This window comes from Protopterus annectens, chromosome 15.part0 (assembly GCF_019279795.1).
Source record: "Protopterus annectens isolate FY-2018-M chromosome 15.part0, PAN1.0, whole genome shotgun sequence".
Classification (NCBI taxonomy): domain Eukaryota; kingdom Metazoa; phylum Chordata; order Ceratodontiformes; family Protopteridae; genus Protopterus; species Protopterus annectens.
In genome coordinates this window covers 74,213,261-74,239,070 of record NC_056749.1, presented here as the reverse complement: position 1 = coordinate 74,239,070, position 25,810 = coordinate 74,213,261, and the positions used below count along the sequence as shown (strand labels likewise).

Sequence of the window (25,810 nt, the reverse complement as noted above, 5' to 3'; positions counted from 1 at the left end):
GTAGTGGGAAAGTGATTAGATAGCAGACATTAGTGAGGAATGGCAGTGAGAAAATGATTAGATAGCAGACATTAGTGGAGAATAGCAGTGGGAAAATGATTAGATAGCAGGTATTAGTAGAGAACGGCAGTGGAAAAGTGATTAGATAGCAGACATTAGTGGGGAACGGCAGTGAGAAAGTGATTAGATAGCAGACATTAGTGGAGAATAGCAGTGGGAAAATGATTAGATAGCAGGTATTAGTAGAGAACGGCAGTGGAAAAGTGATTAGATAGCAGACATTAGTGGGGAACGGCAGTGGGAAAGTGATTAGATTGCAGACATTAGTGGAGAATGACAGTGGGAAAGTGATTAGACAGTAGACATTAGTGGGGAACGGCAGTGGGAAAGTGATTAGATAGCAGACATTAGTGGGGGATGGCAGTGGGAAAGGGATTAGATAGCACACAGTGGGGAATGGCAGTGGGATAGTGATTAGATAGCAGGCATTAGTGGGGAACAGCAGTGGGAAAGTGATTAGATAGCAGACATTAGTGAGGAATGGCAGTGAGAAAGTGATTAGATAGCAGACATTAGTGGAGAATAGCAGTGGGAAAATGATTAGATAGCAGGTATTAGTAGAGAACGGCAGTGGAAAAGTGATTAGATAGCAGACATTAGTGGGGAACGGCAGTAGGAAAGTGATTAGATTGCAGACATTAGTGGAGAATGACAGTGGGAAAGTGATTAGACAGTAGACATTAGTGGGAACGGCAGTGGGAAAGTGATTAGATAGCAGACATTAGTGGGGGATGGCAGTGGGAAAGGGATTAGATAGCACACAGTGGGGAATGGCAGTGGGATAGTGATTAGATAGCAGACATTAGTGGGGAACAGCAGTGGGAAAGTGATTAGATAGCAGACATTAGTGAGGAATGGCAGTGAGAAAGTGATTAGATAGCAGACATTAGTGGAGAATAGCAGTGGGAAAATGATTAGATAGCAGGTATTAGTAGGGAACGGCAGTGGAAAAGTGATTAGATAGCAGACATTAGTGGGGAACGGCAGTGGGAAAGTGATTAGATTGCAGACATTAGTGGAGAATGACAGTGGGAAAGTGATTAGACAGTAGACATTAGTGGGGAACGGCAGTGGGAAAGTGATTAGATAGCAGACATTAGTGGGGGATGGCAGTGGGAAAGGGATTAGATAGCACACAGTGGGGAATGGCAGTGGGATAGTGATTAGATAGCAGACATTAGTGGAGAATGGCAGTGGGAAAGTGATTATACTGAACACATTAGCCAACTTCAGAGTAATGCTGTGACATGATTAAAATTACATTCTACTTCCATCTCAAGAAATATAATTTGTCTTTACTGCCTGTCTCCTATGTTCACTGTATAAGCTAGCAATCCACAACCACCAGGCTGCATACTGGTACTAGACCATGGATCATTTGATACCAGGCCGCCAGGCATGGAGTGAAACAAAAAAGTGAATGTGTGTATGTATGCGTATGAGTGTGTTTATGTGTTTGTCTGCATGTGTGAGTGAATGCATGCATGAAAATGTATGTGTGTGTGAAAGAAAAAGAGACTGTGTGTGAGAGAAAGTGAGCAGTGAGATTGATCGAGATGTTATTTTACATTCAATAACTAGAGCTTTTACTGTTTAGCGAGTGTAAAATAAAAGTCAAGGAAACTGAAAAAGTGTGTGTATTTGTGTGTGTTTCTGTCTGCATGTGTGAGCAAATGCATGCATGAAAGTACAAGTCTGTTTTGTGTGTGTGTGTGTGTGTGTGTGTGTGTGTGTGTGTGCGTGTGTGTGTATATTTTTCAGTCTGCATGTGAGAGTGAATGTGTGCATGATAGCAAAAGAGACTGTGTGTGTGTGTTTATGTGTGTGTGTGTGTGTGTGTGTGTGTGTGTGTATGTGTGTGTGTGTGTGTGTGTGTGTGTGTGTGTGTGTATGTGTGCATGTCAGTGAAAGTGAGAGTGTGCAAGCCGTTATTTTACCTCGCAAAGCAGTGCTTTTGCTGTTTAGTGAGTATAAAATAAAAATAAAATTAAAATAAAGCTTGTGTGTGAGTGTATGCGAGTGTATGAGTTAGACAGAAAGATTGATCGAGCGAAAGAGAAAAGTGTATGTTTGTGTCTGTGTGTGTATGTGTGTGAGTGAATATGTGCATGAAAGTAGAGAGAATGTGTGTGTGTGGGTGTGTGTGGGTGTGTGTGTGTGTGTGTGTGTGTGTGTGTGTGTGTGTGTGTGTGTGTGTGTGTGTGTGTGTGTGTGTGTGTGTGTGTGTGTGTGTGTGTGTGTGTGTGTGTGTGTGTGTGTGTGTGTGTGTGTGTGTGTGTGTGTGTGTGGGTGTGTGTGTGTGTGTGTGTGTGTGTGTGTGTGTGTGTGTGTGTGTGTGTGTGTGTGTGTGTGTGTGTGGGTGTGTGTGAGAGAGAATAAAGAGTGAGAGTGACCCTGGCAGCAGCAGTGAGGTTTGCATACCTCTCGACCATACCACTCAATCTATCACACAGTAAATCTGTCCAGCATACCTCTAAGTGAGAAATCTGGACCCAGCCAAAAATAATGGGGGGACAAATTCCCAAAAATAGGGACCCTTTTAAGTGCTATTCTTACAAACTTAGAAAGTAGATAGAAATACTGGTTTTGCTTTAGCGTGTATTTTCTGAAGGGTATGAAGTCTAAAACTCAGCTGTCTGTCATTATTTTCTGACTTCAAACCTCAGTGAACTGCCAGTGATTTGCCAGAAAACAACAATTTTATGAGACAGACCAAAATGAATGACGCAAAATTTTGTACATTCTGCGAAAATCTGTACAGTTGAGAGGTATGCTGGACAGAGCTAAATAATAAGGACACATTTTAAATATTGCTCTTTTAAACTTAGAAAGTCAGTAAGGTTGCCATTAGGTTTATGTAGCTCTCAGCCATAGTAGATTAATAACAGCATAAGATGTACACATTTTTTTTTTGGTAGTTATTGCCAGATGTATTTTTATTGTACTTTGGAGTTTCTTGCCCTGGGTCTTGGCTGAAAATGGACTTCTAGTCCAGTCGGGCCTTCCTGGTAAACAAATGTCAAATAAATAAATAAATAAATATTATGTATTTTATTATGTGCATGGGATTGCCAGTCTGTGAAAAATTGTCTTACCTGAAACTGGTCTTTGGTGCAAAAAAATGTTGGAGACTGCTGGTATAACGATTAGCACAAGCAAAACTATCTATACTAAATCAGATTATCAAACTGATGTGTCAAGCAGTATTATTAATCAGGTTACTGACTTCTTAACTGTTTATGTTTCTGACAGTAACACTTGCTATGGTAATAATGTTTAAAAATATATCTTTGCTACACAAAAGGTACATTTACTGTAACTTTCTACAGTGTACTTTCTGCAGTTGCTGCTTAAAAAGTCAGGGTAGCCTTGAAATTATTAATGCTGTTCTGACTTTCATCTGCTTTTCCATCTTGATTTCACAGGGTGCTAATAAGTGAGCTTAATCGATTGAATAGTGTCACCCAAGCCCCCATTATGTCTCTGGTCACCTGTACTCTTCAAGGAGACGGAATACCAACTATCCATGGTTATGGCCAAAGTGACTACTTTTTGAAGAGGTGAGTATATCAGCATTGACCTCCATGTGAACACATTGCATTTGCAGCACAGGATGAATGTTTTCACTGTATACAAGTCATGGGTATGGTGTGCTTTAAATTGGTGCATATCACATGAATGTTAAATGGCACACTATATACAAGTATATATAAGGCAGAACAGTGAAGCCCTGTTCATTAAGATATGTCATTGTGTGATCAAATCATGAATTATTATGTTTTGCATGAGGTCACAAAACAATTTTGGTAGTACCTAAGAAATGAAACTATTGAGACAAAGCTTTATTACTGTAGGACCATAAGATTAGTTGTAACTGAAATATAAAACCCACAAAAAATTATCTCCTAGCTTTTTAAAAAAGTTTTTGTTCATGTGAATAAAAGATTTTATAAAGCAGCCGTAGTTTCATTAATTCTTTCATCCTCTGATATCTTCTGTCTTCTTTGTTCAGTTCAGGGTTATGGGGGTGCCAAAGCTTATCCCTGCAGTCACTAGTGCCAGGCAGTAAAATATTTCCAGGGGTGATACTAGGCTTTTGTTGGAGGCACACCCACAGTCATTCACTCATGGACTTCATACCTACCTACAGTTTTCAGGATCATCACTTCATCTATGGCAGGTCCTTGGCATGTGGTAGAAAACTGGAGCACTTTGGGAAACCCCCCAAAGATATAAGGTGGACATGCCAACTGCATGTAGAAGGCATTCCATGTGAGAACCAAATCCAGAGTGTGTAAGACAACACTGCGAATTGGTGCACCTGCGTGCCTCCCACCCAGAGTTTCATGTTTTGTGATTATACATTTGGCCCCCGTGTTAATACTTGGGGTTTTCAACCTCTTGGCGTTTTCTTTCTCAGGTCGTACTGGTTAGCCGCGGTGTCTGAATTCTGCTGCTGTACATCACTCCTGATTTTTTCTTTTCTGTTCCTGTTTGTAGCAGTTTAATTTACAATTTGACATAATAACATGACCTCTAATCAGATATATCTGCCACTCACTATCTCTTGGATATCTCAGCCTCATTCTTTTTTGCATTACTATATCTAAAATAACAGCTAATGTGTTTCACATTTAATTTTGTACCTCTCTTTAATGTCAATGTGCTACCAATTGTTTCTTAAATTTAAATGTTTATACTTACAGCTTCATTCTCTTGCAAAGTAATTCTTTTATTCATACACTTGATTTCATATGTAAGGGTATAGATGGATGTAGATAAAAGCTCTGAAAATAAGTTTGTTGGATTTATCATAAGCTGATAGATTCCATTTAGTTAGTCCTTTCCTACACGTTACCTGGTGATTCCTAGCTAGGTGTGAAAGGCTGTTTTACCTTATCAGAAGCTAACGAAAGTACAGTAGATGTTCAAATGATCACTGTTACACTAGCCTTAACTATATGGATTATATCCTGACAAGGATATAATAGCCAGACAGCTTTCAAAGATTCAGGGCACTTTCCAGAAGGTCAAACCATTAAGCAGCTCAGTCTGAACTGCCTAAAAAGACAGATTTCATCGCCAAACCCTTCAGAATGTTCGGCTGAGAGAGGAAGGCTGAGCCCTGAGAGGACATAGGAGAAAAAAAAATATATATATAGGTTCATAGGTAGGTACTAGGCTATTGGCCCTGGGGCCTATATAAGCCTAGCCAAAAAAAGGTACCCTAGCTTTCGCCACCCAAGAAAATTATTTTCCTGTGCCCATGTCAAGCAGTGCTGCAGAAGTGTTCCCCTGGAGCCTATATAAGCCTAGCCAAAAAAGGTACCCTAGCTTTCGCCACCCAAGAAAATTATTTTCCTGAGCCCATGTCAAGCAGTGCTGTAGAAGTGATCCCCGGGGTGAATTTTCTTTTTCCCATACAGTTGTCAAGATTTTTCTTAAAGAGGGCCAATGAGGAGCTTTGCTTGACATGAATGGGTAGTTTGTTTCAAAGTATGGGGAAGTCTCTGGGACAGGAATCTGTCCCTCCAGCATGTTCTGTTTAGTGTGGTGACAAGATTTAGGTCCCTGGAGCATGTGGTTCGAGAGATTGGGATTTCTTTAAGTGTAGCATGGCCAACAGCTCTGGGTTTGACATAGCTTTGTATGTTTGGCAGAGATCACCTCTGAGTAGGTGATATGTGATGGAGTAGAGCTGGAGTTTTTTGAGACTGTCTGCATATGGCATCTGTTTGAGGCCGGTTATCCTCTTAGTGTGGTATTTCTGTGGCCTTTCCAGTTGTTGTAGGTGTCTTGTGAGATACATGCCAAATGGGGCATTGTACTCTATAGTGGGTCTGATGAGGGATGAGTAGAGAGGAACAATGACCTCCTTTTTTCTAGAGGAGAGCCCTTTTGTGATGAGGTGTGCCACATAGAACGATTTCCTGACTACTGTGGCGATGTGGATATTAAAGGAGAGACTACTGTCCACCTGTGTCCCAAGGTCTCTTATCACACTTTCAGTGTTTAGTGAGCTGCTGCCTATGTGGTACTTCATGGGTACCGAGTTTTTCCTAAAGGGGATGACAATGCACTTCTTGGCATTGAGCTTGAGGCCATGGCTTTGACACCAAGCATCTGTCTTTGTGAGGCCCTTTTGTAGAATGTCTGCATCATTAGGTGATTCTATTATGACTCCCAGTTTCAGTCACCTGCGAACTTTGTTAGCCAAAGACCTTCTGTGTTGGCCTGCACTTCATAGAAGTAGATGCCGAACAGGAGATGACCCAGGACCGAACCCTGTGGTACTCCACTTATCACTGGTCTGAAGTCAGACTTGGAGTCGGCTACTTTTACTGTGTGGGTTCTGTCAGTGAGCCAGTTGGCCAACCATCTTGTGACATAGGGATCTATGCCCAGTTTAGTGAGTTTATCTATAATTTCAGAGTGGGGGATGGTATCAAAAGCCTTGGCGAGGTCAAGATAGGCTGTGTGCACTACCTTGCCCTCATCTACGTCTCTAGTGACTATTTCAAAGAAGTCAGTCAGGCTTAGTAGACATGATCTACGTTTTACAAACCCAAACTGTGTGGGGTCCAGGGTTTGGAGGTTACCTATGTCTTTGTTTATAAGCTCCAAGATGATATGTTCCATGGCCTTGCAGACCAGGCTCGTCAGGCTAATGGGGCAGTATTTTCTAGAGTCCATGGTGGCACCTCTTTTGTGGAGTGGGATAACCGTCGCTGTGCGCCATTCAGTAGGCACCTGAGGTGAGGATATGATTGAACATGGTACTTAGGTGGGGTGTCAGTTCATTCTGTAGTTCATGCAGTATGCAGCCTGGGATGTTGTCTGGTCCCATGGATGCTGTGTTCTTGGCTTTGGAGAGTGCGGTCTTTACTTGTTCATCCATGATTACAGGGACTTTGCATTTTTCTGTTACTAAGATAGACCCTTTGAAGGATGAGTGGGGGGTAAAGTTAGCACTGAACCTATCTGCCAGGATGTTGACAATATTGGTTGGTTCTGTATATTTAGTGCCACTGCTGTAGCTCAGAGTAGATCTGGGTGTTGCCATGGAAATTCTTGACATAACCGTAGAACGCGTTGTGGCTGTCTGTGGAATCAGTGTTGATATTATTTTCATAACTGGCTTTGGAGGATTTTATGAGGGATCTCCGTTTCTTGCTGAGGCTGACCAGGGAGTTCCTCCAATCTTGGGATTTTACTCTTTTTTGCAACAGCTTCTTCCTTCTGCTGTAGAGTTTGTTTATGGCAGGGGACCACCAGATTGGCTTCCTTTTTTTTGGAGGATAGCATCTTGATTCTGTTGGGGATGGCACGATCACTGCACTCGTGTATGTGCATATACAGTGCATTTGTGTAAGATTCAGCAGTCGTACCTCTATATTCTGTTTGCATGGGTTGGCTTTGGAGTAGTTTTTGACAGTGGGGTCCTTAATGGGGGGTGGGTTATGGATGTCTATGGTGATTAGCTTGTGGTCAGATCTGACCAACGAGGAGTTGACCTCTGGCATGGAACACCAGTTACCCATGTTGGTAATGACCAGGTCCAGGATATTGCTGCCCCTGGTGGGGGTGTGGACAAGCTGATCCAATGTGTTGGAATTTATGAATTCCAGAAAACATTGAGTGAATGAGTTTGTACATGAGTAGTTTTCCCAGTTGATGGTGAGGCAGTTGAAATCTCCCATAATTAAGGTATTGGGTTGTACCTTAATATTTTCCAGTATCTTAAAAAATGAAGAGTGGGAATCCTGGGGCATGCTGGGGGATCTGTAACAAGCTGCAACCTGAATTGCAGTCTTGCCCAGTGTTAGTTGTACTTGGATAATTTCGGATGCATTATGTTGAGCAACTAGCCTGGAGGTGTGGATATCCTTAATGAATATGGACACACCTCTGCCTTTAGTGTTTTGGTCCAGGTTAAGTGGCCGAAAGGTGTGGTATGAATTATAGCCTGGTAATGCTGGAGTGCTCTCTGGAGCCTTGAACCAGGTCTCTGTCACTGCACAGATGTCGATGTTCTCCATTTTAAGGAGTGCCTCGAGTGAGTGCATTTTCAGGTTTAGACTTCTAGCATTGAGTAGCATTACCCACAGAGTTTGCTTGCTTGTACCTGTTACAGAGGTGAATTTAGCATTTGACCCTTGCCTAAGAAAGGCACTGTAGGGGTGGCAAGAGCCTTAGCTGGTATCCGGAATCCCAGTGGTGATAGGTGCAGGCCATCTCTGGCAAAGCATTGTGGTCTGTCGACCATGTCATCCAAGGCAGACAGATACTGGATCCCCTTAGAATGACACCAGAAGCTTAGCCAATTGTTGAAGTCATTAATTTTGTCCTTATACTGTGGTATCATTCTGGGTGATGGCAGGATGCTACTCAGGGCTAGGCTCATACCTGCCTGGGCTACAAGATCTGAGAGGTCCTCCATGTCTCTTTTCATGTAGTCCAGGGAGGTACATCTCAGGTCATTCACACCAACATGGACAATGACAGAGTTGTATTTGTACTTGTTGTGGAGTGACCTGAGTGCATGCATTATGTGGTGGATCCTGACATCCGATAGGCAGCTGACAGTAACTTTCTCCTTGTTTAGCCTGGTGAGTGGGACATCAGTGTACCTGACTATAGAGTCACCTATGACTAGTGTGTTGGGTACATTGTTTTGCCTTATGGACTAAGGTTGAGTGGCACACTGATTTTGTGGGCTATGTGTCGTTTGGGTAGTGTTGAGGGGGGGTGGTTGTCTGCATTTCAGCTTGGAAGGTCTCTGTTGCTTGGGCAGATTTTTATTGAGAGCCTCTGTGAATGTGGGTGTGTGCTTTGTGTTTCTATGTGTGGGTTTTAAAGGACTATGTTTTGAGTGTGGTGTGGTGCAGGTGTTAACCTTCTCCTCTTGACTGTCTAGTCCAGTCTTGGCTGTAGAGAGCTTGGTTTCCAGTTTGGCTATATAAGTGCATCTCTCACAGGTTGTAGTGTTGCGTGGTAGGAGGAGAGGGTTGTCAGTGTACATGAAGAATAACCTTCCATCAAAAAGACAAGTTGATCCTACAGTGATTGACATCTGATTTCGAAAATCAAAATGTTGATAGACAAAAGGATAAAAAAAATAAAAAAAAAAATAACAGGCCCCCAGACCTCTGATAAATATATATATATATCTATATATATATCTATATATATATATATATATATATATATATATATATATATATATATACACACACACATATATATATGTACGTATACCATCTTCTAGATTGCACTACAGTGGGTATATTCCGTGATCCCCACTGTACTGTACCATGATCTTGTATGGGAAAAGCTATTATATTTCAGTCAGCTGATATTTGATCAGCTGAACTGGCTCTGCCAGATGTCGATCAGTTTCCTTTTCAACAGAAAGCAGTGCTCTTACACACACACATGCACACACACATACATATATAAATGTGTATGTGTGTGTGTGTATATATATATATATATATATATATATATATATATATATATATATGGCTATGTATGTGTTTATGTGTATATATATATATATATATATATATATATATATATATATATATATATGTGTGTGTGTGTGTGTGTATGTGTGTCTGTGTGTCTGTATATATATATATATATATATATATATATATATATATATATAAATAGAAACACACACACGCACACACACACACACACGTACTTACCCTGGCAAAACAACATACTCAAAAAACAAAGAAGGATGGAGGGGGAGCAGCTACTGCAGCAGAAATATTTCTAACCTTTACTGTTATAGTTAAGTATACTTACATAACTAAAGCCTCGGTGGTACAGTGGTAGAGTTGTTACCTCACAGCAAGAGGTTCTCCCGTTCGATTCTCAGCTTGACTTGGGAGTGCCTTCTGTGTGGAGTCTGCATGTCCTCCCTGCGGTTGGGTAGCATTCGAAAGACATGCGTGTGTAAATGGGCGTGCCTTCGTTGAAGGCTGAACGTCGAGCTGGCACCTCAGCATTTCGTAAAAAATCTACTGCCAATCATTAGTGGACCGGAATTCCGCTGTGGCATTCCTTTACCGGGAAAAAGCCGAAAGACAAACAACAACAACTTACATAACTGTACTATTATAGTAAGTTTATGTACATAACTGTACTATGTTCATCATATTTATCACTACTGCAGTATCTTTAGTTTTACAAGTAGATTACCTTAACTTACTACATTTGAGAGGTGGAATGGGAAGGGTCCAGTTGCCATGGAGAATGGTCCTAGCAAAGCTTGAGCTAGACCTAGAGAAGGAATCAAGCTTATAGTTTTTTGTAAAAGGATGTACAGAGGATCAATTGCAGTTTCTAGAATACTTCTAGACTACTTCTAGTATCCAACCCTTTCCAAAAACCCATAGATGAAGCCAAAGCCCTCTAGAGTGACCCTTGACCCTGCCTGGAATAGTTTTGTTATGATGAATATAACAAAAAGTAATAGCCTGAGACAACCATTTAGAAATAGTCTGTTTTGAAACAGGTTGTTCCTTTTTACCTTCACAAGAAATGAAAAATCGATCCAAGGATCTGAAAGGTTTAGTTCTGTCAAAATAGTACCTGAGTTGTCTAGGGACATCCAAAGTATGGAGTAACCTTTTGCCTTCATTTTTGGGTTCAGTAAAGAAATCACAAAGATAGATAACTTGGCCTAAATTAATCTGAAATGTAATTTTAGGCATAAAAGAAGGCTTAGTTCTCAAAGAAACTCTATCTCTGTGGAATACAGATATGGCTGACTCACCATATAGCTTGCAGCTCAGATACTTTTCTTGCAGAGGTCAGGGCAATCAGTAAAATAGTTTTCCATGATAAGAACCTCAAATCATAGTGCTGAGCAGTGCCTCAACAACAACTATCTACAGGAATTGGAATCATTCAGTATTAAACCAACCAGCATTTTCCTAGGTGACCTAAACAATTCAGCTATAGAATGGGAAACCTACACCACCACTAGTACACAGACACAGATTCATGGACTTTATCAATACAAATGCCTTGGAAAAATAAGTCAGAGTATCTATTAGGGAAAATAACATCTTGGATCCTGTCCTTCCTAATGTGGGAGTATCTTGCACCATCCCTTGTGGTTCTTAGGTCTGACCATAAAGCAGAGACTCCTTCCACCCAAGGTACTTTTAGAAATTTCTCTAAGACAAATTACCTACCCCTAAGTGATACATTGGCAAGCTTCAAATCTCCATCAGACCCAATTTATTCCACTAAATATATGCGACCCCACTACACCAGCATGTAAACAGCTGCATAGATGCAGCTGTACACCAGAGGAACAAGTGCAGGGTAAACCTCACAAGCAAACCCACATGGTGGAACCATAATATCAACAAGTTGTATAATAAAAGGAAAAGAATTTTGACCAAACATAAGAAGAGTTTTTCCCTGAATATTAGAGCCCTTATCACTGAAATAAACAAGCAAATCAGGAGCTTAATAAAATCCACCAAAGTAAAGTTTGATGCTTAAATAGCTACCCAAGCTAAAGACAATCACAATACATCTTTTAGTTATGTTCATAATCCCAAAAGCACAACGCACCAATACACTGAGTTGATAGTGAATGATGTTACCCACGCTGAGGTGGAAGATATAGCGAGTCTACTAGCTGATAAATTTAGCTCTAACTTTACCCCTCTCCTCCCTCTGTCTCTCCCTCAAGATATACGTAAAACTGGCTCACTTCCAGCTTACACAACACTAAGTCCTAAAAGTGCTATCAAAAGCTAAAAATACTGCATTGATGGGTCCTGACTATATCCCTGGATGCATCTTAAATAGCATGAAGCGCAGTTTAGCCACTTCCCTAAAACACTGTTAAATCTCAACCTCCATACAGGTTTTGTACCATGCAAATACAGAATGGCTACTGTAATTTCCCTACATAATGGAGGACACTTCACTGACCCAGGCAATTGCAGACCCATACGTCTGACCAGCCTCATATGCAGAGTCATGGAAAGACTTATCACAGAAGTAATCAATCAGGGCATGAGAAACCTCCAAATGCTGTACCCATCTCATTTTGGATTAGTCAAGGGCAGGTCATGTTTACTCAACCTGGTGGATTTTTTTGAAAAGGTCACCAAAACAGTGAATGAAGGCAAAACAGTGCACACTGCATACCTTGGTCTGGCCAAAGCTTTTGACAGACTTCTCTACTGAGGCATTATAGAAAAGCTGAACAAACTGGGAATAAACCCTTATGTTCCCCACCAACTGGCTGACAGACAGGACACAGAAAATCAAAATAGGGGAAATTACCTCCACAAAGAGACCAATCACCAGTGGAGTCCCTCAGAGTTCTGTACTGGGTCTTCTCCTGTTTGGCATCTATGTTTCTGAATTAATAGCCAATACTGAAGGGCTCTGGCTGATTAAGTTTGCAGATGACTAAAAGCTAGGAGCAGTCACTGAATCCCCAAATTACTTATCCATCCTGCAGGAAGGTTTGTCCCAAATAAATAACTAGTGTCAAAATCATGGACTGAAACTAAATGCACTATTGTATCCTTTGGAAAGTCATCTATTCCAGGGAACTACCACATTAACAATATATTCCTAAGAGCTGACCCAATTGTTTGGGATTTGGAACTTATGTGGACAGTGACCTAACTTTTCACCAACATGTGTTTATTGTTGTAAGAAAGTCCTTCTGCATTGCACAGCTTATAAACAAGGGATTATGACTTGATCTAAGGAGGCTGTTGCCTCCCTTTACTCAGCTCTCATTAGGTCAGTCACTGAAAATAATGCCCCCTTTTGCATGTATCTGTCCAGATGTATGCAACAACTGGAGATACCATACTAAAATACTCATAAAATAATCAGAAATACTCAGTCTAGGGATCTAAACCTCTTCTGCAACATCAACACAATGGTTTGGAGGGACAGGTATATTTTACAGAGGGTCCTGCTGCTGTGGAACAGACTCCCCGTCCGCATAAAACAAAGTTCATTCCAGTCCATATTCAAGCACGACTTGGGTCTGTGGATGGGAAACAGAAAATTTACCCCATGACTCCCCCTGTACTACTAATGGACAGAGGGAACTCCTAAATGCTTTGTGCCATGCATGAGTCCTCTCAGATTATCTGTGGTATGATCCCAGTTATTCTCATTAGGGGCAATATAAAATTATTGACCATGGAATGGGTAAGGCCAGTCTCTAACCAATTGAGATAAGTTAATTCAAGCAGAAAAAAGGAAACTGGCTAGGCTTAAAATGACCCACAAGGGTATTTAGCCTAGTAATTACCTAAGAACCTGTGAACTATGAGCTGGTTCAACTGGAGCAATTGTTAGCTTCTCTAACACAAAATTAAGATCCCAAGGAGGGGACACCAGTTTTATTGGTGGTCTCTTATGCAAAATCCCTTTCAAAAATATTTTCACATGAGAATGCATTGAAAGAGGGAAATCCATGGGCAGACATGCTGAAATAGCTGACAAATGAACCTTGATGGAGGACTATAGGCAGTAGGACAGTAAGTCACACAAATATTGTAAAAGCAGAGCTACACTGTACTGATCGGCTGCTGGTTATGTTGCTGGTACCTAATAGAAAACCATTTCCATTTGCTTGTATATGATTCTCTCGCAGCAGGCTTTCATGCTTCCTTTAGTACCTGCTGCTCAATCTCAGTAAAAAGGTGCTAAGACAATTAAAGCCCTATTATCCAGGTAGTCAGTTGAAGTTGATTGGGGTTAGAGTGTGTCAAACACCCCTTTTCCTGTGTGATTAGATACAGTCTGCGAGGAAGATTGTAGTAATTGCCCCCAGCCATTTGCAAAAGTAGGGAAAATCACTGTTATCTGGGCCAGAAGGGAGTCACCACAATGATCTTGCGGAAATTCCTTCAGAATCTTCAAAAGTATCCTGGATATCAGTGGATAGGTGGAAAGCCTAAAATAACTTTCCTGTTCAAGAAAAGGAAAAGACATCTGTCTTCCAGGCCATCTTCCATGGAGTCCTAGAGCAGAATTTTTTCCAGCTAATTGTCCAGAGAGGAGGCAAAGAGGTCTACTTGAGGAACTCCCACAAATGGATAAAATCTTGAAATACCCCTTGATCTTCTTTCCATTTGTCTAAGCCTGCCTGACACACACTTTTGCTCTAATGGGGGATGTAAGATGCCTGTAGAGTAGAGACTGTGCTATGAAGCTGTATCCCAAGGTAACATAGCTAGTCTGATAAAGGGGTATAACTTGGTCCCCCCTTGCTTGCTGATGTAGCACATTACTGTGACACAACTTGAGGGTGTTGAGTGCCTTGATTAGAGCAAATGTTTCTTTTATATTTATGTGCGTGTGTCTCTCCTTGATGTCCCAAATACCTTGCACCTTTATCCCTCTTCATGCTTCCCAAATAAAGTCCAAAGTGTCTGTGATGACCCACTCTGAGGTGGTGGAAATGGGAGACCTGGATTTAAGAATATTTTCTGTCTCCACCAAGTGATTTCTCTTCTGACAAATCTTAGAACAGAGATTTGAAAAGTTAGGACCACAGAGACTTCAGATACCACTGTATCTTTCTCATGCGGAGTCTTGCCAGGGGTATCATGAGAGTCATAGATGCCATGAGCCCCAAATCCTGACGTATTCTCTTGCAGTGACTGAAGTCAGAGTGAAGAACCCTAGAAATAAATCTAGACATATATCTATTTTTTCTCCTGTGGAAGTAAAACCTTTCAACTCAAGTGTCTAACAGACACCACATGGAAATAATACAGTGTGAAGGATTAAATAAAAAAAACCCAGATTGTATAAGAGATTTCTCACCTAAGAGAGAGACTCCTGACACTTTGAAAAAGACTCTTCATGGATAAATAAGTTGTCTAAGTATGGAAATATGGATACCCTGTAGCCTGCAATGAACGTTAGTGATAGGCACTTTGTGAACACTCTTGGTGCAGTGGGTAGTCCAAAGGGTAAGGCAGAGAACTGAAAATGCATTCCAGACACACAAAACCTTAAGAAACATCTGAAGTCTGGATAAATAGGGATGTGATGATCAGCATGTTTTAAATCTAGTGCTACTAGAAAACCTAATGAGGAAGGAGAGGCAGCAGGTTGTGAAGTAACAGCATACTGAACATGGGCACTATCACAAAACAGTTTAGGAAAGAAAGATCTACAACTGTTTGCTTTGGCACTAGAAACATCCTTGAATAAAAAACTTTTACCCAAACTGGAAAGGAGGAACTTGCTGCATTACTCCTTGAGACAACATATGTTGATGGACAGGGGAAAATAGATAAGTCTGGTCTGATGGATAAGCAAGTACACCATGAAAGGGAGAAATGTCCTACGACTGCCATCTGTAACCTTGATGAATGATCTGCAGAACCCACTTGTCTGAAACTATTTCCAAGTAGGGAAATGAAGACTTAGACTTTCTGGAAAGGAAAAGTGACTGTCATAGTCCCTTAAATAGTCTTATTGGACTGTCCATGGTTTTGGGGGGGGGGGTCCTGGCTTCTTTTTGGAACTCCCTTGCTGTTGCTTCTTAAACATCTGTTTTCCAGCATTTTGCTGAGTCTGTTTCTTTTCCTTCTTGCCACAACTGGACAAGGGGTGGAGAATCCCTTGGAAAATTTGGAAAAGGAGAGCAGAAAATCTGAAGGATTCCTTGAAGAAGGACATCTTGCTCATCATATTATTGATAACCTCTCCAGCAGAGGGTCCAACCACCGAGACTGTTCAAATGCGAATTTAAAATCTTATTTTTCATCTTGTGGGAGGTTCTGAGGATGCAGCCATGCAAACCTCCTCATAACAGCACCAGTGACCATAGCCCTGAAAGAAGTATCAGCAGATTACCAGTGACCATAGCCCTGAAAGAAGTATCAGCAGAGTACCAGTGACCATAGCCCTGAAAGAAGTATCAGCAGAATACCAGTGACCATAGCCCTGAAAGAAGTATCAGCAGAGTACCAATGACCATAGCCCTGAAAGAAGTATCAGCAGAATACCAGTGACCATAGCCCTGAAAGAAGTATCAGCAGAGTACCACTGACCATAGCCCTGAAAGAAGTATCAGCAGAATACCAGTGACCATAGCCCTGAAAGAAGTATCAGCAGAGTACCAGTGACCATAGCCCTGAAAGAAGTATCAGCAGAGTACCAATGACCATAGCCCTGAAAGAAGTATCAGCAGAATACCAGTGACCATAGCCCTGAAAGAAGTATCAGCAGAGTACCAATGACCATAGCCCTGAAAGAAGTATCAGCAGAATACCAGTGACCATAGCCCTGAAAGAAGTATCAGCAGAGTACCACTGACCATAGCCCTGAAAGAAGTATCAGCAGAGTACCAGTGACCATAGCCCTGAAAGAAGTATCAGCAGAGTACCAGTGACCATAGCCCTGAAAGAAGTATCAGCAGAGTACCAGTGACCATAGCCCTGAAAGAAGTATCAGCAGAGTACCAGTGACCATAGCCGTGAAAGAAGTATCAGCAGAGTACCAGTGACCATAGCCCTGAAAGAAGTATCAGCAGAGTAATACACCCGCTGTAAAAATATGTAGTAACCTGTGGTATGGAAGAAACTAAACTAAAGCAAATTTTCCCTCACAAGAAGAAACTGCAGCCAAAGCATTCCTCATTCTTTCACAATCAGTCTGAATAAACTTTAACATATGAGCCTGACAATTAAGACTTCAGAATATCAAAGTTGCATGCGCATACATCCCCACAATACTTATCAATTATTTCACCATTCTTATTAGAAAGTGAAGGATTAGAATTAACAATGTTTAGTAGTAGTAAAATTAACTAAAGCTATAGCTGCTGGGTAAGGGTTGAGATGAGAATATAAAAACTTAGAAGCCTAAGGAGTTTTATACACTCTATCTGCCTTTTTAGAGACGAGTTGACTATCAGGGAAACTGCAGGCAGTCACAGACACATCCTATAATGATAACAGCACCGGAGGGATTGAGGAAGGTTCTGGAAATTCCATTTGTAATAGCCCATAGTATTTTCTGAAGGACACAGAATCCTATGTGTTTTCCCAGTGAAAACATTGGCACATTCTGGAGGTAGTCTGAGAGAAAGAGAAACCCTCATAGTAAGAATCAGATACCATGCTCTCCTCTGAATCTGAATCAGAAAGTGAATACCCTGCATCTTTCCCCTTCATCTTTTCAGGAAAAGAGGAATCCCTCTTTCTTTTACCAGAATCCACCTTATAAGAAAGATCAGTAGCCTGAATCAGACCCTGAGCCAGACCTAATAAACATAATAATTTGAGGAGGAGCAGAAACATGTTTAGCTTTTGTTTCTTTTGATGGGTAAAATGTGTCCAGCAGTGCTGTTAATGGGTATGACATTCTGACTAAATGGGGATGACTTCCCTGCTCTGTCTTCCAGGACTGACAAGAGTGGCTCTCTCTTGTCCACTGAAGGCACCCTAAGAGACCCAGAGGGTGTGTCTAACCCCTGATCCATAGTGGCTGTAGGTGCTACACAAGAGGAATCTGTGGTAAAAGATGAGCAGTCTGAGGAACCAGATTTGGCCACAGCAGAATCACCCATCTGCAGCTGAGGCAAACTTCTAGCCTGCTGTTTTGGCAAAGACTGTTTGCTTATCTTTTTCTTTTTGTAGCTGGAAAAAGGACTAACCATTGGACCAGTACCTTGTTCCACGGTCAAGTCGAAAAGGGTGCCTGTTTCTCAGGAAGAGAAAGCAGTTTAAGCCGGTAAAATTTATAAGTTCTTAAAAGTCACTTTTCCCCCAATAAAAGCTCAGTAAAAAAAAACACTTTATTACACTTTGCCAGCACCAAAATTTTATTTATTTATTTTATTTATTTTAAAAAGTAATACAGAGAAAAACTGGTTTAAACTGTTTTAACACATTTTAAACTTACAGGAAAAAAGTGCACTCCAGTTTAAAAGCAGAGTTAATTTTTGTGACAGTCCATTAAAACACAAACTCCTAGAAGAAAAATAATTTTCCTAACCACAAAAAGATATTTAAATAATACATTTTAAATGTGGAATGTTTTTCCCCAAAGGCAACTTTTCTGTCCAACACTGTAAGAACACAAGCCAACTGTTGATCCTTGAAACCTCGCAGAGGAGTGCTGTCTTTGGTGACAGTAAAGAATGAAGGGCTTGTCACTCCAACTTGACATTTTAAGCAGCTCAAGCTGAACTGCCTGATGGTTTGAGTGAGTGGAAGGTACCCTGAAGCTTTGGAAGGTGGCCAGCTGTTAGATCCGTGTCAGGATGTAACTCATATAACTAAGGCTATTGTGGCAGTAATCAATATGATGGACATCTTCTCTGGGCTGGCATCATGCTGCATTGCCATGGAATTGTCACATATGTAGAACTTGCAGCTGAATTATGTGTAATAATAGATTCAGCAGCAAAGTTAACCACTCTTGGTATAGATGTCTGCAAAATACACAAAACATGTATGTTAAAGTCTAGCTAACACAGACTGCAAGTCTGTTACCCAGTACTCACCAATGCAGTCAATATTCCACCAATGTTCTTTTATTTCATCAACGATCTGGTACCTCGGCAGTTCGCCTTCAAAGGATCACCCTTTGATTCTGTTACCCTTCATTCTGACATTGTTGAATGCCAGCTTTTCTGTACAGATATCAGAGCTAGGCTATGATGAGTAGGGGCAAATTTATCATATACCCAGCATGATATGAGCATTTATCATCATCAGAATAATGGCCGCTGAATTAATCTTGCTTAATTTGTGTTTAAATGCCACGGTGAGATATTCGTCACAGCCTTATTAAAAAAAAGAAGTAATACTGTTTGCAGTGGAAACTGATGTACTAACATATTGAAATGTCTGTTGTATATATAATCAGTTATCAAGAAACCCAAATGATCATGTATGATGGGATCTGGCTTCCAAGTGATCATGTATGATGGGATCTGGCTTCCAAATGATCATGTATGATGGGATCTGGCTTCCAAATGATCATGTGTGATGGGATCTGGCTTCCAAATGATCATGTATGATGGGATCTAGCTTCCCGTTAGTTTTCCCTTTTTCCAATACAGTTGTGATAAATGAATTCCTGTTAACTAAGTCCACTGAAAGCCCAAGTGTTTGTAAGCTTAACATATTACAAAAATAGTGTGTAAATAAATACTTATAGCTTTCTTACATTTTCATAATATTGATTTAGGCTAATACATAGTGGTCTTTTCTGGTAATGTTTACAGACGTGCTGTGTACGATGACACTGTCTGTGAACATCAGCAGAGTTTAACATATTTTAAGATATGTTAAAAGGAAATACATTATGTAAGATATGTTAAGACCAGTATTGTGTTTGCTGGAATTTTTAGCCAAAGTCAGCTAGTTCTGCAGTGGGTTTTGCTCCATTTTCAGGTAGTCAGTCAAGAGTAATATTGACGTGTTCAGGATTCGTCAAAAAATACAAAGTAGGAAGCCAATGTATGTCTACAAAGGAGTGTGTTATGCAAATGGAGAACTGCTAGCAGGAGGAGCTACACTCCGTGATAACAGGTAATGGGCTAGATCTTATGAAAGGAAGACAGTTACATTCTGAGTAAAACATAAAACAAATAAAAATGCCTTCTTAATGGAGGTATGCAAGTAAGCAAAATGTTGTGGAGTTCATTTTGTATAGTAAAACATAAATAAAAAATGCCTGCTTAACAGAAGTATGCAAGTGTGTTTAGGATGTCTGTAGAAAGACGTAGGAGACTAGTGGAGGTACTGAGTGAAGGAAATATGCCGTCAGTAATATATTCCTGGAGAACTGAAACATGAGTAAGTAGATTAAATAAGTGGATTTTTCAGAATTTTTAAAGGATATAAGCATTGCGATATTTGTGACAGATTGGACTGAGTCCCATAACTTAGGCCCTGCCATGGACTCTACACCAGGCCTGTTGTGCTCGAACTGCAATACTCTGCATATGGCTGTGAAGCTCAACTGCTATTATCTTTTAGATCAAATTTTAGCATTTTTAAATCCTTTTCTAAACTCTGTCTTCATCTTTCTCTGCATTACTTATCTTTGTGGCATCAACAAATGACCTTGTTGTCTATTCTATCATATATAGACCAACACATTGAAGAGCACTGCATCCAGGGTGTACCCAGCAACTTCTGGAATATTTTAAATTGTCCACCTCACCAAAGCCCTCTGTTTCCTGTCACTCAGCCCTGCAGCTATCCAGATCCTCAATCTTGCTCCTACCCAACTGCCCTCTAGTTTTTCCTATCAGCCTCATGTTGCTATCTTCCAGTCCTGTGATACTTTTGCATTACCCAGTGGTTTGTTGAACATCTGTGTCAGGGGGTCTTGTCAGTGCTCTGGACGGATTTCTGAGGACTCTGGAAGGCAACCCATTTAGTCCTTGTACTTTGTCATACCTAAGATAAGCCAGTTGCCTCCAAACATACTCCTTTATATTCTGCTGTCAGCTGTTATATTCATTCTGCCCTGCCTCCTTGCCAGCATGGCTTTCTGTCTTTGCTTTCCTTTCTGAAGACACAACAGAGTATTTATTCAGTACCTCTATTTGTCTAGTTGTCTGTGATCTTCCACCTGTCTTTGTTCAGTCTGGCCCGTTCTACCCTCCTGTTCTCCTTTCTGCTATGTACCTAAAACGACCCTTGCTTCCCTTCTTACCCCTTCTTACCGCTTCTTACCCCTTCTTACCCCTTCTACTAACTCCCTTTCAACATTCGCTTTTGCTGCCTTTGCCGTCCTTCTCATGTTTTTACCAGCTTGCTTGAGCTGTATCACCTTCACATCCTCACCCCATCCTTTCCAAACCTTTCTGGCCGTATAATTTTCCCTAATTGATAGTCTTGCATTCCTAAGTAGCCATGTTGGCTTTGTTCTGTTTTTGACTATCCCTGACACTCATGTCTATACCTCTGAGAACTCCAGCTCTAATCCCTTTATATAAATGTACTCCCTTGAATTTCTCTCACTATGCTATATCATTTTTGACCAGATCCCCAGCATGGTATAATCCACTCTACTAAAATTCCACACTGCTTTCTTTTTTTTTTTGTTTGTTTGTTTTACCACCCCCTCTAAACTATAGAGTGTCATGATCATTACTGGTTTACACTGCCTTAATCTGGGTGTCACTGAAGCCATCTGCATTCATTAGGACCACATCCAAAATTATTCTGTCCTTTCTGCTGCAGTGCAGCATCAGTTGGTGGAACCTCTTATGGTTCAAGACCTCAGTAAACTCCTGCTCTGGAGATGAGAATGTCCCAAATTGTTCCCAGCAGGTTCGGGTCCTTCATGAGTATTACACTATTCCTAGTAAAACACTTCTTTATGGTCTCTGACAGCCCCTCCTCTTCATCTTTTCTGTCTGGTAGAATTTATCCTATATCAATTCACTAGTTCTCGTCCCTTAGCTTTTAACTCTGGTTATACCCTTGCACCATTCCTGCTTTGGTGTTCTTTCTCTTTTCTGATCTCATATATCTTGCCTTTCTTTATGCAAATTGTTAGAGAAGAGACAGAAGAAGGTAGACTGTCATTGCTGAAAATGCATGCCCAGGTACCTCCATGTCTCATTGTCTTGTCAGTGGCGCATGTTCCTGTGACACCAGCATTGTCTGTCCTGATCTCTTCAATTGGTGCTTAAAGCTTCCCATGTTCCTACCATGACTCTTTGCACTGAAGAGGAAGAAATCCAGCTGTGGCCAGTCACCCCTCCTTCTTCTACATCATCTACTTCTGTCTTCTGCAGTTCTTTTTACCTTCTGTCTGCTGCCTGAATAACTGTGCACCCATCTTCTGCTTCTGTCCCCCCCCCCAATACTTGGAGCAATCCTTGACATGTATCTTGTCAGCCAGGCACTCAGTACAAGTTTTGGGCTAAGATGGAACATGTCCTTTGTGCAGAGCTGCTCTCTCTGCCAAGTGCTCCTTCCTCCTCCTACCAGTTCTAACCTCCCCCCTTGTCCTCCCCCACAGCTAGTTAATATATCCCCTGGTCTTTTCCTTCCATTGTGTTACCCCCAACCTCTCTCTGCTTTCACTTGTGACAGGCCGTTGCTGCATACAGCAGAACATGCACCTAGTCTTCTGCCTTGGTGAGCACTTTGCTCCTACCACATCTTACTATGTCTAAGTCCTAAGTTTACTTTCACAAGCTCTACTCTGGCTTTTCCAACTCTGCTGTGTCCATTGTCAGTCTTCCTTATTGCCTGTGCTGACTGACTCCATTCTTGTGGAGCATCAAAACACTTCACTGTTCCCCTTGTGCTCTTTCTACATGACCTCTGCTCTGTCCTATCACTTTTCCCTTCTGTCTCTTCATTCTAGCTAAGTGTCACTCCTTGCCTGTATCTCAACAGCACAACTTGCAGTGCTGTTTCCTGACCCGCTGCCTCTGGCATCCTTATCACTTTTTCAATACTCTTTACATATTACTTCCACACTGGCTTCTTTCTCCTTTTACTTGCTTTTTGTGGCTTAATGCCCCACTTTTTACCTTCAGCTAACTTTGTACCACCCCACTTGCTATTATGCCTCCAGCCACCTCTGCAGCTGTTTCCTGTTCCTTTCTCCACCCTAACTTTCCCATCCCATCCTATCTATGGATGTGTTGTTGCCTTCTTCCCTCCAGCCCCACTCTCCCCTTTCTTGCCTTATTGGTCAGTCTGATAACATGTGCAGTGCTCGTATTCTACCATGAAGCTGCCCCATTTTCCTGTAAACACAATAGCCTCTACACTCCCAAAGCTCCTTCAACCAAGTAGCCACTCCACATCCTTAACATTTCCCAGTCTCTTGTGTTGTCCATCCTGCGTACTCCTTTCATGTTTCCTTTTCTCATGCATATACCCCCTTCCTTTTTTAACTCTCTAGGCCTTTTCTTTACAGAACATTACTATTAAATAGGTCAGAAATTTGAAAACTAAGCCGAAAGTGGGGTAAATGTAGGTAGTGTAGAATGCACGTACATGGCAGGAAGATATGAAGAAAGGTTGTGTCAGGTTTTAGTAGGCTAAGGGGAAGGTCTTTTTCATAGGACCTTTTAGTGCTTCCTTTTACGAGATGATGAGCTAACACAGGGAAGGGCATCAGAAATCAAATCTGTATAATGAGCAGGCAGGGGAACTCAAGAGGTACTAGATTTAATAGCACAGCCAGTACAGGATGTATGCTGTGGGGGATAACAAAAGTAGTCATAGACCACGCCTATTTTTAATTTTATTTATTTTATTTTACATTTGTTTACCGGGATAGTCCGACTGGATACATGTCCATTTTCAGCGGAGGCCTGGGGAGAAAAGCTCCACGTAGTCAAACATACAAAAGGTTACACAAGAAGTTAGAAAACAATTAGAATATAAAAAACACAAAGTGGTAATATATCTTATGTACATTGATTTAGTAATGTTCCCTAGTAGGGACTCACAGTTCTCATGGACTGACACTTATCTGTCAGTTCTCCCAGATTAAACATCACCCTGCTTACCTTAATTGCATACACCTGCAGATAGTTAATGACATCTGACATTCCTGTCTTCTGGCAGGCTGTATTGCAATTGCCTAGTGCTGTGAATAAGAAAAAAAAATAAATAAATGTGAGAAATTATGTTTAGTTAATCAAGAAAAGCAACCTTTTTTGAATTTATTGTGCTGCTGAATATTTTTTCACATTTATTTGTGATTAATCATGGGATCAGATACTTCAAATTCAGTCCTGCGATTAGGTTACAATAAAATAAAATGACTGTGTGTAGTCTGCCTGTCAAGTGTTAATGGCTGTTGGTGACAGTGCAGCCTTATAGCTAGAGCTACAGCTGTGATTAACACCACAGCATGGCTATAATTGTCAGCATCAAGGAGTTAAAATCCTCCCATAATTCCAATATGCTTAGTACTTTGGAGACAAAGAATGCAAAACAGAAGTTTGCCAGCTTTCTCTAACCAAGACTTTTTTTTTAAGTCTAAGAAACAAATTTAAAATAAAAGAACAATTGAAAGTAAAACAACAATGCAGTAAAACACAAGCAAAAGACAAGAAATCAAAAGTCCTAGTTGTATCTGGCAGCTCTCATAGATTAAGAAACCATCAAGATGGTTTATAGAACGTACTGGATGTCAGTAATTCTGTCATTGTGAATACCTACTTCTGCCATAATGTTCACATTATAATCTGTAAGTAGCTGAAATAATTTTATCATTTCCACTGGCTAAACATTTTTTATGGAAATAACTCATTTTCTTTTAATGTAGTACAAGAAATGTTGCTGAAATGTGCTCAACTGACTAAAAGTAATTCTATGCAGGTTCCAACATCTCTTGGATGAAAATCAGTCACGGAACTTCCTTCTCATTAGTGGAATGCGTTGGCTAAGTATTCGACTTGATGAAATCAGCACTTTCTTAATTACCATTACTTCGCTGATAATAGTTTTCAAGCACGGGCATGTTGCTGGGTTAGCCCTTTCATATGCTATGCAGGTAAGAGTAAATATTCATTTTAGGAATTTTAAACATTCCTCATGACCAAGTAAGTATATCTGTTAGAATAAGTATATCTGTTAGAATTAGATATGCTTGTTTGTGTGTGTTTATGCACCCAAGAATGTGTGATAGTGTGTGCCACATTTCATATCAGAGAACCTCGCACAAATCATCTCATAAACGAGACCTCATGTGTCCACAGTGTCATGTGCCCATGGTGTCATAGTACTTTGACTCCACTTAATCATTTTATGACAGATACAAAACTAATTAAAGGCATGGACATACACATAGGTAAACTATACACTTATTACACAAATGTGTGCACACTCGAATACATGCGTACACACACAAACACACACTCTGACTCCTGAGAGGACTGTACTCTGACAGCTGTGCGTGTTTGATGGCAGCTGAACCACCACTAAACAGAGTAGGGCTGGTCATGAAATTTTGATTTCTACAGTGCAACATTCATCATTGCTACCCTAGATAAGACCTATCCCAGCCTGTCTGAACTGCCCCACTGTGTCAAGCAGAGCAGCCACACTGCACCTGCTGTATAAATTATTTATTTATTTATTTATATTTGTTGACTGGGAGTGTCCGACTGGACGTAGGTCCATTTTCAGTGGAGGCCCGAGGAGAAAAGCTCCACAGTTAAAATAAACCTGGTTCCCAACCATACTTTTAAATTTACTGTATTAAAACAAGTGATACAGGATGAGAGGGGTGGGCCATGGCAGATAAAATTGGAAACTGCGGAACTTTTATGGCAAATTAAGAGTGTTGCCCACATCCCCCCAGGGTTAAATGAAAGCATTTCTATTAAATGCTTTCTTAAACTTTTAGCACTTAAGCGCTAGCCTTTTATTAGAAAAGATAAATGGAGATTTTATAAAAGTGTACTCGAGTTGTTTAAAATAAATTTCATACAACTCATTTTTTAGTTCATTTTGATTTATTATGCTAATGTATTAATCATATGACAGTCTGGGCTATGAAGTTGGTTGTTATGATTGTTAATAATATGTGAATCACTAATTGATTAATTATTAATTAATTAACTTGGATGTGTTTTACTATAAAACTGTGTGAATGTATTGTATTTGTTATCTGATGAAGGAAGAGGCTCGACTATTCCGAAAGCACTTATCCTATTAAATTCTGTTTGTACTGTTCGTACTGTTCCTTGGCTTGTTTTTCGCTTTTCATTTTTTAC

The 25,810-nt window shown here is 40.7% G+C and overlaps 1 protein-coding gene across 1 annotated transcript in view; it reads left to right on the top strand.

The window, feature by feature from the left end:
• The window catches only part of LOC122789789 (multidrug resistance-associated protein 5-like), a 464,322-nt gene that overhangs the window by 343,119 nt on the left and 95,393 nt on the right, over window positions 1-25,810 (top strand). The window contains exons 21-22 of the mRNA XM_044057231.1: window positions 3,486-3,620; window positions 24,411-24,585. Coding sequence (XP_043913166.1) covers window positions 3,486-3,620; window positions 24,411-24,585 — 310 coding nt within the window. The remainder of the gene's footprint in view (window positions 1-3,485; window positions 3,621-24,410; window positions 24,586-25,810) is intronic.